The sequence below is a fragment of the Mycteria americana genome, chromosome 3 (assembly GCF_035582795.1).
Source record: "Mycteria americana isolate JAX WOST 10 ecotype Jacksonville Zoo and Gardens chromosome 3, USCA_MyAme_1.0, whole genome shotgun sequence".
In the NCBI taxonomy this organism is placed as follows: domain Eukaryota; kingdom Metazoa; phylum Chordata; class Aves; order Ciconiiformes; family Ciconiidae; genus Mycteria; species Mycteria americana.
This window is the reverse complement of record NC_134367.1, coordinates 69,515,836-69,534,946: the sequence shown is the minus strand read 5'-3', so window position 1 is coordinate 69,534,946 and position 19,111 is coordinate 69,515,836. Positions and strand designations below refer to the sequence as shown.

Sequence of the window (19,111 nt, the reverse complement as noted above, 5' to 3'; positions counted from 1 at the left end):
TTTGCCAGCTCTTGCACCTATGGGATGCCTCCATGAGCACATCTGGTTGAGCCTGAAGTTCTGTGGCAGCCTAGACCAATCCAACTGCTGCCTACAGTCCTACTCTCTGCCCCTTTATTTTATATATATTTAAATTTACATAATATATATTTATAAAGATGAAAACTCTCTCCTCTTTCACTTCCCTTTTCCTGGGCAATGTGTTCCTGCCCCTCCCTTCTACCAGTCCTGGATGCCTTGTCATGTCCTTTGTCGAATCATTTCAGCATGAGAAAGTGGCAGAAAATTAACTCGGTGAAAAAAAAAGTGAATAGTTTTCTATTTCTGCTGATACTTTTGTACCTAGACAGCTCAGCAAAACAGCTGATGAGCAGTGGAGAGACTGCAAGGGACAGGGTAGAAGGGCCTGCGTAGAGGAGAGGACAGGACAACAGCCACCCTTCACTGCTAGTTTAGGAGCAGGGAAAGGGGGAGAGAGGGTGGCCTTCCTCCCTTGGTGCTAGTGAGCTGCTAGCTCTGCTCAGCCACTCACCCATCTTATGTGACTTCACTTTTGGTCATTTGGTGGCAGCCAGCTGGCCCCCGGTCAGCATGTGTGCAGCTCCCAGTTAGCCACAGTACGTGATTCTCTTGTCACATAGGGAGTGTCATGCGGACCGTGGGGGAAAGCGAGGTTGTTGTGATGGGGAAAGGAAGTCCAGCTCCATTTCATCCACTGCTCACACAGACATTTGTTTTAGTATCAGTTGTGCTGAACACTAAAAATGAGGCCTGGCTCAATGGTAAGGAGTTTAGCAACCGAGAAATCAGAAAGCAAATGTGCTGCAAAGAGTACAGATGGGTATGACCCATGATCATATGTTTATTTCTCTGAAGTGCCAAGTTCATTTCCTGTACGTATTATGAAAAAAAAAAAAGCTGTTTTAAAGAGGAAGTTTACTGAAGAAAAAGTACTGGTTTGGTGAACTGGGATTAGGATAAAGCTGTATGAACCCTGTTAATCAGTAATGTGGATGCCTGACCTTCACTGAAGTATACAGAAATTTCTGTGTAGTACTGACCGATTAAATGATGCTGTTCTGCATCAAGCAATGATGAATACAAGGTTCTTCTCAGGGAAGCGAAACATCAAACAAACTAATTCACTCTGCTGTTTGAGCAGCGTAATCTACTAATACATGATGTAAGACTGAGGAAAATTATTTCCTGGCTTCAGTGAGGGAATGTTTGGTGTGCTCCAAGACTGATAACACTGGAAAATTTGGGGCTTTTTCCTCACGTAACTGTACTTCCCTGGCCCTTTCTTTTGGTTGGCTTGTGTTTTGTGTCAGCTTCCCAGAATGAAAGACTTTTTTCTTTCCTTCACTCAAATTAGAGCAAGAATAAATACTAAATACAGTTAAAATACCACACTGATGACCTTGCACAATGCTCGTGTTCATTTTTTCAGTTTAAATTGTAAGATTTTGAAGCAGTCTCCCTTCAGCTTTGGAAGCAGTCATTGATCAGGGAAGCATGGCCAATTCTGAAAACTTCTGGATTTTGATTGTGTTTTTAAGGAGTATTATTGTTTTATTCTGCTGGAATAAATTAAAATAGTCATAGATTCTGATTTCTATCCAAAGCAATGAAGCTATATGGTAAGAAGCCAAAGTTAGAAGTTGAAAAACTATAAAAATATTCCAGACTCTATATGATTAAGCCACTTCAGACTTCTAAATTATAAACAACTGTGTTTCTAATGCTTCAAAACAGATAAAAAGCCACCTCGATCAAGAGGCATGGTTTTAACATGCAGTGGATAAATGTAAATACAAAATTGATTCTGATTTCCAGAGCTTGCCATGAAAAAGCTTTCTTACCTCCTCTTGCCTGCTTAACTCACCTACTGCAGAGAAGTAGTGTATGTTACACTTTGTTGGAAGGCTGTACAATAAATGACTCGTCATCGTGGTCTTTCAAAAGCAAGACTTAAGAGACACTTAAAAGCTTTTGGAGCTGCTTAAGTTGATCATGTTGTAATGAAAACCTCTCTTTATTTTTTTGATTCCTCAGAGAGTGATTCTGATGTGCATTCTCGGTCTCTCTTCCTGCCAATTTTTATGAAATGTAGTATTTCTAGTTTACCCAAAACCTTTTTCAAGTACCTTCACAAAATGAATAGTTAGTATTGGTAAGACTCTAAAATGATGGCTCACTGTCCAAGCAGTGGTACAGGGAGAGGTTACTTCTGAAAAACAGCAGAAAAAAAAGGAGAAAAATACTTGGTCAGGAAACCAGGCATATTGTAGAAAACTCTTAGCATTATGTGCTCTTGACGTTGTAAACTGGCATGTATGATGTACTGTAGTATTCAGCAAGTCTGGACCTGAAAGGCTACTTTCAGTGTCTTGCATGACAATGGTATTATCACTACTTTGTTTGAATTTTTTTTTTTTTTTTCCAAAATTCATTGTGAAAGATGTGGAAAATGTGCCTGGAAAATGCGCCTAGAAAATGTGTCCACAGCAGTGCCTAGCTTTCTTTCCACCTGTAAGAATATCAGAAGATCTTTCAGTTCAATACCTGTCACTTCGTCCCCCTTTTTTGGTTGGAAGTAAGAAGCAATTGGTTTGGCAGCGTAGGATGTGTGGAGTACAGATATCTTATATCCAAAATGCTACAGCTTGCTAGTTTGTGTTTATTTAATTACTTAAATACTTTGTCTGATAATGCTTCCAGCATAGTCAAGCAGATTCTGCCATGAAGCACAGTAACAGATGTTCTATATATGTAAGGTGACATGTCATCTCAGCAAATTAGCTTCCCCGTTGTTTTAAGACTTGCCCTTATGACACCTCCACACTGCAGACAGCGTAAGAGATAGCAACTTCCAGTGGCAACAGCTCTTTCATTAGCATTTTCCTAACAAAAAGATAGCCTGTCTTTTTTTTTAAACTAAGTAATGTTGCTGCAACATATTCATCTATTGCACAAGGTCAACCTGAGTCACAAATAAGAAATCAGAAGAGTACATACTGTAACACATGATCCTACAAAGTTTCATGAACAGAGAATATTTGTCCTACCTACTGTGTTTAAAATTTAATCTATTCAGTGCCTCAAACCAATTTGCATTAATGTTGTGAATAAACAATAACAAATGCTTTTAAGAATAATGTTGAATTATGTGAAATATTAGCTGTATAAAGTCTTTTTTGTAGGGGAGTTTTCAAATGGTTTTAAAAGCAACTTCAAAGAGGTGTTGACAGTGTGTTCATAATGTTTGCAATAGGACATCAATAATACTCCAAATTGCAATGCAATACTGGTACTGATTAGGGACTAGAACGGGCTATCATGTGAAAAGTACCATGTGTGGCACTGGATGATCCTGTTAGAATCAAAGTAGATTCATTGAAAGTAAAAGTGTGTTTGTTCTCCGAGTTTGACTTTTAGAATTATTTTTCCAGGTACTCCTCAAATTCCTTTATGTGTTTCTCTCAGTTAATATGGCTGAAGTTCACTTCCCAACCATAACGCCTTAAAACCCAAGGGAAAGACTGGAGTGAAACAGCAGCTTAAACGAGGTGCTGGTATTGTTTACAAATGTTTTGCTTCTGAAGAGTGTTTCTGAAATTAGCCTGAGTGCTACCCATGAAGATAAGCCAACAATGACATTTTTACATAAACTGTTTGCTCTATTTGCGAATGTCTAAAATATTTCATAATCTCAGGAGAGAATAGTGCCATTTGACATCATACAGTCATTAATATTGTCAAAGCAGTGAAGCAATATGCTAATAAAAACCTGATGAAGACTAAAAATACTTGTCAGTGAACCACAGAATTTCTGTCAGCAGCCTTCTGCTGGCATATATTGATGCTGTATTCATGAAGATAGATAGAGAAGTTATTAACTGTTTATAAAGAACATTTCAAAGAATAAAAAATGCTGTGATATCTAAGTTATGAGATAACAGGCAAACTGTTGACAACAGGCACTACAAGAGGAGGAGGAGGAGATGGGAAGGAATAATGCAGCAGCATCTATTACATGTGGGAAAAAGGTTGCCAATGCATTTGCACGAGAGATTATATTAGAAACTGGTTTTACATCCTGCTGCCCACTTGCCAAAGGACTACTCCTTTACACCTTGCAGGGGGAGACACCCCTCCATATTTTTCCCACATGGCATTAACATTTCCAAAATGATTCTTGTGTATCAATAAAATGGATTGTAGACTCACCAGAAGAGTGTCTACCAGGCTACTCTGTATAATTTGGTTACCAAAGTAATTAATTTCCTCCAAGGAAGGGGGAGTATGCAGTGCTGGTAAATCTGTTCCATGGTTCCTTTGTTATCAGGCACTGTTTATGGATAAAGAATTAGCTTATCGTATTAAATTAAAGGGATAAATATTCCATTCCAAAATTAGAAATGGAATTATGAAAACACTGCCTATGTATGAGAACTCAGCTGCATCCTCATGCTGGTTTTTTGGTGTCTCTCCTAGGACAACATCGAAGAGAGATGCAGGCTGATTGCAATATATCTTAACTTTTTCCAGAATTTTTTCAGTATGCTTTTGGATTTTTTGAACTGAGGGTTGATTCCTACCGCGAGTCCCAAACTAGTCCACCCTCTGTAGGTTACACAGCTCCGCTAGCAAGTTGCAAACCTTTGTAAAAGATGCGTAGAAGTGAAACTCTTGGTAGCACTGCGCGCACCCGCTTATCTCTAGCGGTTCTTGGAGAACATACTAGGCAGAAACAACAGCAAGCAACTTTGAGAGTGGTTCTGTCTTAGCTGTGGGTAGCCCCCCTCCCTGGGTTCTCTGCAGGGGACCCTGCCACGGGTGCCATTTCGCACCAGGGCAGCACTGCACGAGAAGGGCTCGCTGCAGGACTGTTTCTGGAAAAGCTTTTCCTTCGTGGCTCGTGGTACCTTTCTGGGATCAGCCTCATGAAGCCAGGACAGAATAAGGGTCTGTACGAACACCTTAGCGTTGATGGACAAGCCCGTTTCTTCCAGCAACGTCGTGGAGCGTGCGAGCACCACCGCTAAAGCAGTGAAACGTTTGCCTCTATGAGCAAAAGTAGGGACAGCCGCCTGTTGGCCCATCTCACCGGTGCAGCGGAGGACTTTGGGCAGGCGGGACAGGAGCAACCTCTGGTTATGCTGGGTGACCAGGGAGCCGCGGAGGGTCAGCGCAGCGCGCAGCTGGATGGATCAGGGGTTGCAGCCCCGGCCCTCAGGCCTGACTGAAATACAAGACCGGACATAATCGCCAGCCGCGGCTGTGCCCAGCGCACGGGGGAGGGCAGGAAGGGGAGGCAGGGCTGCCTCGGGGGAGCGGGGCCCTGCGGGGAGCGAGAGGCGCAGGGCACGGCCAGGCCGGGCCTCAAGCCCCCAAACACCTCAAGCCCCGCATGGCGCGGCAACCCCCCCCTCCCCCAGCCGTCGGGGCAGCCCCGCCCCCCCGCGCTCTGCCCTCGCCTCGCGCCGGGCCCTGTCAGCACTCCCGCGCTGCCCGGCGGGCCCGCTCCGCCCCCTCCCGCCGGGACGGTTCGCAAGGCATACTGGGGCTCGTAGTCCTTCTCGCCGCCCTCCCGCCTCCGGGACCGCTTCGCGGAAGCGGGGCAGCGAAACTACAACTCCCAGCGGGAGGAGGGGCGTGCCCCTGGGCGTCCGTGTCTGAGCCTGCAAGGGGAGGGAGGCTGGTCCCGCTAGGTTTGGCCGCGTGGGCGGGGCTTCTCTTTCCCTGTCGCTCACCCGCACAACTCGTTCGCCTCGGGCCCGGCAGCTGCAGCAGGGGAGGACGGGGCCGCCGCCGCCGCCGCCCGGGGCTGACGGCAGACATCGCTCGCGGCTCGGCGGCGCGTGCCTGTGTGCGCGCGTGCCGGGGGCGGCGCGTGGTTGGTTGCGTGGGCCGGGGGACGCGAGGGCTGAGCGGGCGCCCCGCGCGGGCGGGGAGGCGGCGGGAGCAGGGCTCCAGCGCAGATACCCGCCGCCCGGCTCGCTCCCCTGCGCCTCCAGCCCGCCCGGCGGGCGGCTACCTGCGGAGGCGGCGATGGGGAAGAGTTAGCGCTGTCGCCGCGCTCCAGCGGCCGGAGAGAGGGCTGGGCCGGGCCGGGCCGGGCCGGGCCGGGCCGGCGGCGCGGCGTCCCCGCCGGGGGTGGTGCGGGGGACCTGCCTGCCCTCTCGCCGGGAGCCGACTGACTGGCCGCGGCGGGGGGTGCGCGTCTGTGTGGTCCCGTCCCTCACCGCCTCCCCCCGCTCCTCCCGCGGGCGGCCGCCGCTGCGGTGGTTACCGCCTCCCCCTGAAGATGAAGAGGTGGCAGCTGCTGCTTCTGGGTCTGGCTGCTGGGGAGAAACCGGGATAGAGGCTCCAAAAAAAGGGGGGAGAGAAAGTCGCCGCTCTCCGGCTCGCGGGGCGGGGGAGCGGGGCGTTTTTCTCACCTTGCTCCGGGCAAAAGCCCAGCGAAACTAGGGACGCCGCCGGGAAGCCGCTCCTCTGCGCCGAGGGAAGGGGGCAGGATGCGGGGGGGGGCCCGGCACTGCCGCGGGCCGTGGGCGAGAGCCTGCGGCGCGGCGGCGTGCGACCGCCCGCGGCGGCGCTGAGGCGGAGGGCGAGGATGGTGAAAGGAGGGAGAAGTCCCGGCAGAGATCTCCCATCGGCGGCGAAGCCTCCCTCTCGTCTCCCTCCCCAACGCCCCTTCCGCACGGCCGCCCGCCCCGTGGGGCTGAGGCGCTGGGGAGCATGAGGCGGTGGCGGGGACCTGTTGTGTAGGGGGAGGCGGGGGTTAAGCGCGGCGGCGGCGCCGCGCGGGGCGTGAGGCGGGGGAGCGGTTCGGCGGGGAAGCGGTTCGGCGGGGAGGGAGGATGAGGACCTGCTCCCGAGGCGCTGGTGTCTGTCGGGGACCGGCCGTGCCCCGGGCTGCCTCGGGAGAGTCCCCTTCGGTGGAGTCGTGACAGGGGAGAAGGGCCCGCGGGGAGCCCTGCGCCCCCAGCTCTGCGCGGAGCGGCGGCCGCTTCCCGCTGAATTGCGGCTTCAGGAAGAAGAGCGCTTGAAGTGTTTCTCGGAAGCTGGAGTTGCAGCCTGGTTTCTTTCTTGCCTTTTTTTTTTTTTTTTTCCCCCTCCTGTGAATGATTTGTTACGCCTGTCTCTTGAGGGAACGTTTTAGGAATGGTCATTTTTAGCAGTGAAATCTGCTGCGCAAAGGAGGATTATAACAAATCTCCATGAATGATAGACTCGATTGCTAAACCTTGTCTTGACCAGCCTTCTGACCCTCGGAGAGATCTCTCAGGGTGCGCGTGGGAAGGAAAAAAACCCCCTCCCATTTGAAAATAAACTTGAAAAAAAAGACTAAATTTTTTTGGACAGCCTAACTGCTTTATAATTACTTTTTTTTTGGTCTTGTTTTGTCATAAGTTGTTTTAAAAAGGATTGTTCTGCATGGTTGTTTTGTAACTGGTGGAGGAAGGAAGGAAGGAAGGATCTCTCTCAAGTGTTTCTGATATGACAGCTTTGGTTTCTGAAGAGTTAACTGGTGTTTGCATGATACACCTATTGCTAGTCTGGTAGCAGACTTTCCGTCTTTTTATTTGCTTTTTTTATTAACTGGGGCTGGTGGAGAGGGTTATCTTGGTCAGAAGAATATTTGCACATAATATATATTGTATATATTTTTGGTGGGGTTCTCCCCACATTTTACTGTCTCTTGATGACTCCTGGAGGTGGTAGTGGGCCCATGAAAGACTGTGAATACAGTCAGATCAGCACACACAGCTCTTCGTCTCCCATGGAGTCTCCCCATAAGAAAAAGAAATCAGCTCCCAAGAGAAAATGGGAGGTTTTTCCTGGAAGAAACAAATTCTTCTGCAATGGGAGGATCATGATGGCTCGACAGACTGGAGTCTTCTACTTGACTCTTGTTCTCATCTTGGTCACCAGTGGACTCTTCTTTGCATTTGAGTAAGTGACATTAAAGTCTTCATATCTTCCTTCTCTTCCTCTAGTTATTTATTTTCTGGCTGAAAGCAAAGTAAACATGTTTATCCAGATGTCATAGAGAATGCTGACTGAATTCAGCTAATGTTGGTTTATATAATTGAAAATATGATCTGATAAGATGCAGGGGGACGCATGATCCTGTTTTGGTCATTGTGCTCTGTGGAAAACTGATGTTTGAGGGTTAAGGTTGTAGTGCTTTTATACCACAGGTTTCCAGCTCTTGGTGATGTTGGGATGGTCAGGAAATGATGTAGCTTTTCTGTCAGTTACTCTGCTGAGAATCAAAACTAGCAAGTGCAAAAATACTGACCCTTTGTCGCAGAACTGAATGCAAGAAAAGCAGTATCTTTCATTAGTTTATGAATTAGGCCTTTTTTTTTCCCCCTCTTGAAGTCGTTTAGTAGCTTGTAGATGAGAATTCCAAGTTAGGAAAAAAAAGAGCTGTACAATTTTGCATGTACCTAGCTTTCCACCACTAGGTAACAGCATTACTTTCTATTTGTGATGATAACTTGTATGTGAGTTTGGTCTTAGTTTAAGATTTGTTTGTTCTGGAGTTTTGGATTTTTTTTAAGCAGGCTTCTGGTGTCCTCCTAGGGCTTTTTTCTGTGTTGCTCTGAATCTTCAGGAGTCCTTTTCATCTATATAAAGTGAACACCCAGTGACAGCAAATCAACTATACTGATTTTTGCACTTATGTTGGAGTGATTAAATGAACTATTCATGACAATAAAGAATTAGGCACTTGATATGAACAATAAAGTTCAACTGTTATTTACTTATTTTTATTAAAGCACTGAGTACAAACATGCTCACGCTGCCAAAACACTTGCTATAGTAGTAATTCTTTTTAAAGAGTTAATGCTACTTTACCTGTTTTAAACTATTGTAGCTTGATTTGTGGTTTGTGGCAGGAAAAAATTCTTCAAAATACATATACGGCTCTTACTATTTTCTTGAATAGGAACTATTATTTATAAGTAAGCTTCAGCACTGCCTTCAGAAATTCTGTTTTCTTTGCTAAGTGACACAGTTGAACAACAAAGGTTGTTACTTTTATTACTTGGAGTCTTCAAGGAAGAAGATAGTGACATTAGCAAACGCTAAATTGTACCAGTTAAATGTAGACCATCTTAACATAGTGGTACCAGTAAAGAAGGTAAAAATGCTCAGCAGGTAACCAGTGGCTAAATAGATATGTGAGCTCAGCAGATGAATTGTCTTTAGTGGGCTCCAGATTACTTCAGAGGGATTTAATAATTGTAAATCTTCTGCAGACATTGTGAAGCTGCTTGAATATCCTTTGAGTAGTTGAAATAACACAGTCGATGGTATCCATGTACTGCAAGTGTGTTTACTTTCCCGGTTTTAACGAGGTATTAAAGGTGTAACCTGATAGTATTGCATCAGGACTGGGTGCTACTCTATTCTGTTTGCCATGATTAGGCCTAGTTTTGGAAACCTTTTCTGTGTGGGCTGACACTTGCATCTGTGTGCGGTCTCATCACCTTCAGCAGAGCCTCTGAAGGCAAGCACTGGGCTTCCCGCAAATACCAGAATGTAAATGTAGGATCAAACCCGTAATGTTTTATAATCATGATTGTAAAACTTACTTATTAAGCCACCATTTACAGTTTATTTATACGTTTTAACACTTTGATCCTTCAGAGATAAGTGTTCTATGCAGCTGCATGATTCAGAACTGCTAAAGCGGGGTGAGCTGCTAGCTGTTCATCACCTTCTGATTTCATTACTACCGTGAGTTATGTGCTCTACCAGAGTTGAACACTACAACTTCTATCGTGTCTTTGAGCTTATTTGCAGTGTAACTGTATGTGATGGACAACATTTTTAGTCAAGCTACAGCATTTTGATATATAATTGGTGCTTATTTTAACCGGAGGTCTTGAAGCAGTGAAAACCTTTGGCTTTATATAACTATATAAATTCTACGTGTGTGTACTGGTCTTCAGTCATTCTTGTAGCACTTGCACTCGCCTTTTAAGGAAAATCAAAGTAGAGATTGGCAATGATATTTCATTTTTATAATAATAAGGTAGATTTTGGTCTTTAAAAAGCACTTGCACTGGAAAATTATTACTCATCCTCTGAAGGCTAATTAAAAAACAAACCTTAAGACTATGAGAATGGTGTTCAGTGTGTTTGTGATGTTTGAACTGCAGAAGATTGTTATGTTACAAAGAGGGGAGTCTCTTTGATTAAATGGTGTTACTTTGAAGCAGTTTCTAATTGCATCTTTGGTAGTAGTCTGAAGATACTATTTATTGATCAGTTGATAACATCTTGAGTTGTTAGATTGTCACTTCCATTATTTGGCTGATTTGGTTATGATGCTCCTCATTAACCAGCTATTTACAGAATATGACAGAAATGTGTTTCAGTTCTTTGTGTACATATGGGGCGAAGTGATTTTTAAATGGGCATGTGCCTTGTATGTCTGAACTGTAAGGTCAAACTGTCATTGAAGAGGAAGGTACCCTGTATGTTCTTGGAATTGTTTGGTCTTTTTGCTACAATTGAAATAAATGATTTCGTTCTCTTTGGTTTTGGAAACTAGAAAATAGGTACTCATGTTCCAAGTCATTCCCCGGTTAAAGGCAGTGAAGAGGGGGAGTAAGAAAGAGATTACTTTGACAGCTAATTCCTGGGAAAGCACTGTGCTGACATAAACACTTGTCCTTTATCCTTTTGGCTTTGTTTTTTCCTCTAACATGATTTTTTCCCCCCTTCCTTTTATTTTACTCTTGACACCCATTCATCCAGAGCTGTTATCTCACGTGCTGTGGAATCCTCTCCAGGGGAGAAATACATTTCTGTGAATCAACAAATCCTAGCTCTCCAAAAGCAAACAGATGTCACACTTCTTGACCTGTATAGCTTTTGACATTGAACCATGCCTTTGTAAGCTTTGTTTCTTCATATTTATGCTTCTGTGCTTTTTTCTGTGTACTTTTTTCAGCTCCTACTTTTGGCTGGTTTTATTCCTTTCTCTCTGTTGACTGTTATCTCTCATATACTCCAAGTACATCAGCACTTCTTCCTTTTATCATTTCACTGTTCTTTTTAATTTTCAAAGAGGTAAGCCAGAATTTGCTTAAAAGAAAAACAACAAACCATAAGCTTTCAAGCAGGTGAAGTATTTATAATTCCTGCCTCCCTCCCCTTCCGAAGGAAGAGAATACAAATAACAAGCGGTTTTATTTCTGTAACTTGTCTATTAAATGTAACATGAATTACTGCAAGCACTTTTGGGTCCCAAGAGGGATGCTGTGCTTGAGGTATTCTTAAAAATGATGCCTATTTTAAAATGCTCAAGATGAGGCACCACAAATTACTTAATTTGTCTTTAAAATTTGGGTATGTTATTTTATCTTGGAAATATATTTCCTAACTCTAACCTTGTGACATTTAGCTGGGGTTTTTTTCTTGCAAATTTGGCTTTGTGTTGAACTTCCTTTTTTTTCCTTTGCCTTGCCCCATTACACAGACATACATATTTTTTTTTAAACTATTCAGTGCTCATGTAAAAGTAGATGCATGAAAAGCTTGGAAAACAAATTCTTTTCCCCAGGGGAAAGATAGCATCCATAACTGAAGGGCAGATCTCACTGCTGTACCTAGTCAGTTCAACCACTGTATTTACATATCTGTAAAGTGCTTTATTGGTGCAATAAAGAGAGGCAAAACTAAGGCACTTCATACTTTCTGCTTTTATACATACTCAAAAGAGGAAAGAACCCTTTATGCCTATGGTCATTTGGGGGTACTGTTTTTGTAGGTTACAGGAAAGAAAAATGGAGGCTGAACAACATATTTAACACAGTAGGATGCGTAAAACAGACATCTTGTTGTTAAATGGCAAGTCTTGTATGGATGCACAAGCTTCACGAGTTCCAGAGTGGCAGTAGACGAGCTTGGCTTCTTTGCTACTGTGAGTTTAACACTGCCCCTGTCTGCCAGCTCCCTTCCTTCTTGGACCTCACCGTGCAGGTAGCAGGAGGGAACATGTCTGCACCTGAGCTTCTTCAGTTCAGGCAGGCAAATTCCCGTAAAAGGTGGGTTTATGTGAAGATGCTGACTGAACTGAATTGACTCAGGCACAGTCATGTTTTCTTCTGTCAACTCAGTTGCAGGGTGAGTAGCTCTGGAAGAAGGTTGGAGCAGATGGTAGGATGCCGGAAGGGCTGAACCAGTGCAGCTCTTTTCTCTGTAAACGTGAGTCAGAGCCCTATCGCTTCTGATACAATTTGACACTTGCACTGATTCAACAAACTGGAGATTTTTTTTTTGAGCCAGTTAAAACTTGATTTTTGTGAGCATTTGTGTAATTGCACTGTCTTTCAAAAGATGGATGTTGGGAAGTTATTTAAACAGAGACTGTTTATGTGCATATGTGTGTACAAATCATTGCTTTCTATCTGCTCTTGCACTTGCTGGCAACCTGCTCCATGCCTCCCACTTTGAAAACCAGTGTGACTGGAGGACATTCATGAGTCACACTTTCTGATGCAGTGTAGATTGTTCAATATTGAACTTCTATAGCGCACGCTATGGCAAAGTGGTGTAACTTGCTGCTCACTGTGACAAACTTCTATGTGTAAACACTGATGTCAGTAAGCTGAGCATTTTCACTGTGGTATCGACAATCATCTTCATCTTATGGCGAATGTTTTGTGCTCTTGCAAGAGCTGGATTCTTAGTGTGAGGTCATATTCCAAGTAGGTGGAATGTTCTTCATCTAATAAACTCCTTTATCTTTCTTCCTCTGCTCTTAAGATGAGTATGTTACTTGCATCTTTTGATGACCATGTCCTTAAACTACAAGTTCCTTAGAAGGAAGTGCTACCAGTCTGACTTCAGCTGTTAAAGGCTGCTATAAACTTGTGGGGCATTTCCTGCTGAAGATGTCAAAATGGATTTTAAAGAAAAAGTCATGGCATATAAACTAAAACGATTGTTTAACAGAGAACTGCATCCTTTTCTACATAGAAGGCAGTAGCCGCCTAATAGCGCATGGTGGTGTAGGCGAATGCAGTGTTGAGTAGGTGTTTTTTTCCCCCAGTTTTGTTTAAAAAAACCCCACTCATTAAAATTAAACCAGAGCAATATTTCTGTTTCCCATTTTGCCATATTACGCATCTCTGATAACTTAGTGAAAAAGACATGGTTTATAGTAAGTCTAATCTTTAGGTTTCACTTTTTGTACTGAGATTATATAGGCATGCCAAATGATATGGCAAATTCCTGAGGGATGGTATGCATTCCAACCAGATGTTGTTTATTCTTTGCACTTAAATTACTCTGGAAATGTTAACTGTCCAAACCAAATATCTTTCAGGTACAAAATATATCTAATACTTTTTTCCTTGACAAGGGACTTCCCTTTCCTTGGTCACAAAAAAGTTTACTTAATTCATGTCTTCTAAGTTTCCCAGTGATCTGTGCAAGTATGTCTGCTGAAGTTTCTCCCTGGCCAAAAGGGAATAGTTTTGTATTACCCTATCTTAAAGTAGCACTTCACTGAGCAGGTACATCAGTTTAAACTTTTAAACCTGCTTTGAATGAATTATATAAATTGAAATCCTTTTACCCAGAAACATACTAATAGCATTTGATGTTAGGTCATGCACCTCTACTTTTCAAGGCTAGGTCTATTTATGTGGAAATAGATCATGATTAAATACTTCATTTTTCAGACTAAAATTCTGTGAGGATAACAGAAGGAGGACCTCTCTTGTTTCTGGAAGTTGTACCTTCTTTAGTTCCCCTGAAACTGCAGAGGCTTTTTATGGTTTTGTAACACTAGCTCCTTTTCCAAAAGAAATGTTAAACAGCTTTTTTTTTTCCAAGGGTGGGTTTTTGGTGCCATTTTTTGGTTGTGGTTTTTTTTTTTTTTGGTTGGTTGGGGTTTTTTTTGTATTCAGCTTAGTTGATGGCCTTTATCTACTGTTTCATGGAGAAGACAAGTTTTGAACATAGTTTTTGGTCTTTTAATTTACTCCTTTCTCACCTATAGTTCTACTTATATTTCCACCTTTTCTTTGTAGAGGTGGAAGGAAATGAAAATAGGGAGTATAACGGTGTAAGAAGTGATGGTGGCTTCTCAGATACCATGTCCTCTCTGGACCTTGAGGAAATCACTGTGTAGCTTTGGACCATCGATACACGTGTGTCTTGAGAGTGAAATGTGAATGTTTCTGCTCTCCTTTGCCTGATGTCACCTCGACCCCTTGGAGAAAGAGGGGAAATTCCTTCACAGCCTGCTGGGCGGTGGTTTTCTGCTCTCATCATAACTCAGCATGATTATTGTAGATTGGTGTAAATTCTCACCTGGGATATTTGATATCCCTTCCAGAGTGGGGAGAAAAGGTAATTTCAAAAGTTTGGTTGAATAGAATAGACTATTTCAGTTGGAAGGGACCTACAATGATCATCTAGTCCAACTGCCTGACCAATTCAGGGCTGACCAAAAGTTAAAGCATGTTATTAAGGGCATTGTCCAAATGCCTCTTAAATACTGACAGGCTTGGGGCATCAACCACCTCTCTGGAAGCCTGTTGCAGTGTTTGACCACCCTCTTGGTAAAGGAATGCTTTCTAATGTCCAGTCTAAACCTTCCCTGGCACAGCTTTGAACCATTCCCACGTGTCCTGTCACTGGATCCCAGGGGAAGAGCTCAGCACCTCCCTCTCCACTTCCCCTCCTCAGAAAGCTGTAGCGAGCAATGAGGTCGCTCCTCAGCCTCCTCTTCTCCAAACTAGACAAGCCCAAAGTCCTTAGCCACTCCTCATAGGACATGCCTTCCAGCCCTTTCATCAGCTTTGTTGCCTTCCTCTGGACACATTCAAAGGACCTTCACATCCTTCTTAAATTGTGGGGCCCAGACCTGCACACAGTACTCAAGGTGAGGCCGCACCAATGCTGAATACAGGGGGATAATCCCCGCTTTTGACCGGCTGGTTATACTGTGTTTGATGCAGCCCAGGATGCGGTTTGCCCTCTTGGCTGGCAGGGCACCCTGCTGACTCCTATTGAGCCTGCTGCCGACCAGCACCCCCAGATCCCTTTCTGCAGGGCTGCTCTCCAGCCACTCCTCTCCCAGTTTATACTTGTGCCTGGCGTTACTCTGTCCTAGGTGCAGGATCTAGTTATTCTTACCTACATAAATGTCTTCAAATATTTACAAATGCTGATGGATAATACTTCTGTACATCTTCAGCCTCCAGAATGTGAGGTTAGACTCGTAATTTTGTGACAGTTTGGTAAAATCTATCTTAATTTATGACTCAAAAGTTTGAGGTTGCTATTGTTGATATAATCTGTATAGTATGCCAGTTTTGTTTTGTCTTTCCCTGAGTAGGCACTGTTGCCCCTTTATCTGAATGGATGTGTGCCAAAGGTATAAAATGTATCTTCTGGACACTAGTGTAGGGAGCGTCATGTTAAATAGATTTAAACTATTGAAAAACTAATTTCTGTTAGTTCTTCTTGGAAGTCTGACATTGCCATGTGACCTTCTCTGACACTCTTCTCACATCAACCCTGCAGAAATTTTCATACCTTGTTTGAAGGAAAGATGGTTTTTCTTTTTTTTTTTTTTTTTTTGGGGGGGGGGGGGGATGGAAAAAATATTTTGTTAAAAACATCTGGGCTTATTTGTAGATTCAGTAGAAACTGAAATGCTGAAATTTGAACTGGACATTAAAATATAAATTATCTTTTAACAACTAAGTTGTACCTTTTAAGTAGTTAAAACCAACAACAAAACAAAGCCTTTTATACTGCCTTTCTAATGGAAAGGGTCTCTCCATTCTAGTGCAGCATTAAACTGTTAGTTGTAACATTCAAATGTGAACTAATTAATGAGAAAGTGAAGATGACTGCAGAAGAGGAGAGAGCTGAGAATATTTTTAACTTTCTAAGCTGCATAATTGTTTCAAAATAGTCCAGTCAAAAAACCTACTGGCTTAAAATACTGGGACATTTTGAAAAATTGCTTAAAATTTTATAACAACTTTATCTAGGAAATTTTTGTTATCCCGATTGATGCTTCTTCTAAGTGAGGCTGTAGTAGCTGATGATCATTTAAGTTCCAGGCTGCCAGTAAAGGTTTGTATGTGACAGCGCTGCTCGTCTTTCATTTGGCAAAGCTGATGGAAAAGAGGAAAAATCCCCTGAAGTCAGCTGGAACTACCAAAGTTTGTTAAACTTCATATAATTACAGCCATTTTTTTTCAGAACTTAATACAAAGACTGTAGAGTGGTTAAACTTTTTACAAACTAAAGAAACAGACTAAAATCAAGAAATGAAGTCTATGTGTAATAGCCAAAAATAAAATTCTGTTCATATTTCTCACATTGCAGAAGTATTACATGTTACTAACATAAAATGTACTTAGGGAAGGAGGCTGAAGCATTTTGGAGTTTTAGTTTTGTGTAACACACACCCTGTCTCTTACCCTGTTGTATGTGTTCATATGCAAAATCCTGTTCATACTGCAGTTACTAGGCAAAGGGGGCTTTGTATTTGTGAACCCCAACCATGGGCTTTCTGCAGTGTGCGTTAGTGGAAAGCTTACCCAACTGCAAGTTGACAGTGTGCTGTAGTGCTATATGATTATTCAGCTTCTGTATCCCTGATCGCTTCCTTTTCATCTGTGTCCGTAGGATTTATTCACGTTACTGTGGGATGGTGGCTAATGAGGTCTTACATAATGAGCTTGGCTAATGAGATCTTGGCTGGTTTTGTTTTATGTTTTTCCACTCCTGCCATCCCTTTAAGTTGCTTACTGCAATAAATACTGGCAGCGTGAGTTTATTGTGGTGAATATGCAGTCAGTTCAGCTTTTTCGTTAAATTTTACTCTTATTTTTTAAAAAATATTTTACAAAAAGGAGATTAAATAGAATACTGAGAATTAAATTGAAAACTGAGAACCTGAACTCAGAGTTAAGATGTACATAAAATCTGCAGTTTGTGAATTTCATGTTATAGTGTAAGTGCAAGATAACGCGGTTACATTGTCTGCATTGAGTGAATGTATGAAATAACTTTGTGGGTTTTAGTATACGTTTCTTATACATATGATCAATATATGTATAAGGGAACAGATATACTATAATTTGTTATTATTTTAGCATAAACACTCAGTATATTACTAGAAGTTATGAATGTAGATTAAAAAACATTGGCAGGGATCAGAAGCTTTTTCCCCCGCTAGGAAAAGGAGTACTAATAAAAAACTTTTGTTTCTGATTGTGATAAAATTTATGTACCCTCTTTTTTGAGTTGTCTGGATATCAGGAAATTGCAGTCCTGGTCTTGTGTGTTCAGTACACTTGTTAGATATCCCACTGGTTATGAATGCCATGTTTCAGGGTAGAAGCAAGTGTCAGACCAGCCTGTACTTAAATTTTGCTGGCATGCTTGTTTGTGCTCATGGTGTGGGTTTTCATGGCACAGCTATCTATGCATGTTCCTCAGTAAATACTGTTTTATTGGCAGAAAGGGCTTTCTAGTGTTGAATTATAATGTGGAAGAGTTATAATTTTTCCTAATTTGGAGCTATGTAAGGCAGTTAAAAGCACTAAGAAGAAAAGTAAAAGCTAGAATAGTGGTGACTTCTCTCTTATCAGTGTTGCATCTCTGTAATAAACTTGCTTCTTGTGAATGTGGTTTGTTTAGAGCTGAAGCTCATAATGCTTCTACAAAGTGAAAAAATACAGCTTTTAAGATACCTTTATCATTCAACATGATTTGAACTCTTTCCAGGGCTGGACAGGCATCAGGTGTGAAACAGCCAAGTAAACATCGTCATTAGTCTGAGTAGACTGGTACATGAAATGTGTTGTATGGTGTGATAGAGAAGATTGAAGGGCACTGTGTAAAGAGCATAGTCACTTCTGGTTTGCCTCAGTGAATTAGCCTGGAGAAGAGAAGGCTCAGGGGGGATCTTAGTAAAGTAAGTACCGGACTGGGGAGGGGTGTAAAAAAAAAAAAAAAAGGGGGGGGGGGGGGGAGGAGCCCTGGAGTCATCTTAGTGGTGTCCAATGACAGGACAAGATGCAATGGACACAAAATTAAATACCACTTAAATATAAGAAAAAAGTGTTGGGTTTTTTTTGTTGTTGGCTTTTTTGTTTGCCTGTTTGGTTTGGGTTTTTTTTTTTTTGCTGTGAGGATGACTGAACACTGGCACATGTTGCCCAGAGAGGCTATGGACATACTGAAAACCAACCAGATGTAGACCTGAGCAGTCTTCTTTAGCTGACCCTGCTTTGAGGGGGGTTGGACTCGATGATCTCCAGAGGTCCCATCCCACCTCAGCCATTCTGTGTTATCTGTGAAAATCTGAGAACTTCTTCCCATAAGACAGCAAAAGGTATATCTAGTGAGATAATTTTGATCTTGTTTTAATGACCCATTTATTACATGCATATTTCATGAGAAATTCAGTTTTATGTACTCTTAGAATCTAAACTTAAAGTCTCAGTCCAACAAAACTTAAAAATTTGCAAGTGAAATAGCTATAGCTGTTCTTTCTGTCCCCTCTTCTCTTTTCTTACCTTTGAATATGGCTTTCTCAGTTCAAAGTGCATTTTCCAAGACTTCTTGGAGGTTCTTTTTCTGTTTTCTTTCACTTACCTGCTGTTCCTCACCAAGCTTTGCCCTCTACTATCCATCTGGCTTTTGCTAAATTATAGTTAATATTTTCTTTTCTTATCATGTAAACAACAGCATGAAGTTTAAATAAAATCAATTTCATCCAGAAGAATGTCTCTGTATACAGTTGTTCCAGTAGTGTGATGTGTTCATCAATTTATCCGTGTCTCACTTGAATTTTGTGAACTTTTCTCTCCTTGCATCTAATCTTCCTAGCCACTTGTTCACTTCTAATAGACTAAGAGCACTGTTGCTGTAGAAGGGATGGGGAGGCAGTAAAGATGCAGTTCAAAGACTTAATTTTCCCCTTTCTGTAGTCATAAGGGATGTGGATACAATTTTTTCCTGTGATCTACATTGTATTTGCTTGTATCATTGTGCAGGTATGTAAAATCATGGGGTCTGTCTCCCAGTGCTTGGGTCAGGT

General features: G+C 42.6%; 1 protein-coding gene across 4 annotated transcripts in view; it reads left to right on the top strand.

Annotated features, from left to right (window-relative positions):
* Positions 1–5,729: 5,729 nt before the first annotated feature.
* ZDHHC14 (zDHHC palmitoyltransferase 14) overlaps positions 5,730–19,111 on the top strand; it is a 114,200-nt gene continuing 100,818 nt past the window's right edge. For 2 of the 4 annotated variants that reach the window (XM_075498931.1, XM_075498930.1), the window contains exon 1: positions 5,730–7,962. In XM_075498931.1, the coding sequence (XP_075355046.1) occupies positions 7,712–7,962 (251 nt within the window). In that variant the 5' untranslated portion in view covers positions 5,730–7,711. The remainder of the gene's footprint in view (positions 7,963–19,111) is intronic. The other 2 variants (XM_075498933.1, XM_075498932.1) reach the window with 1 other exon arrangement.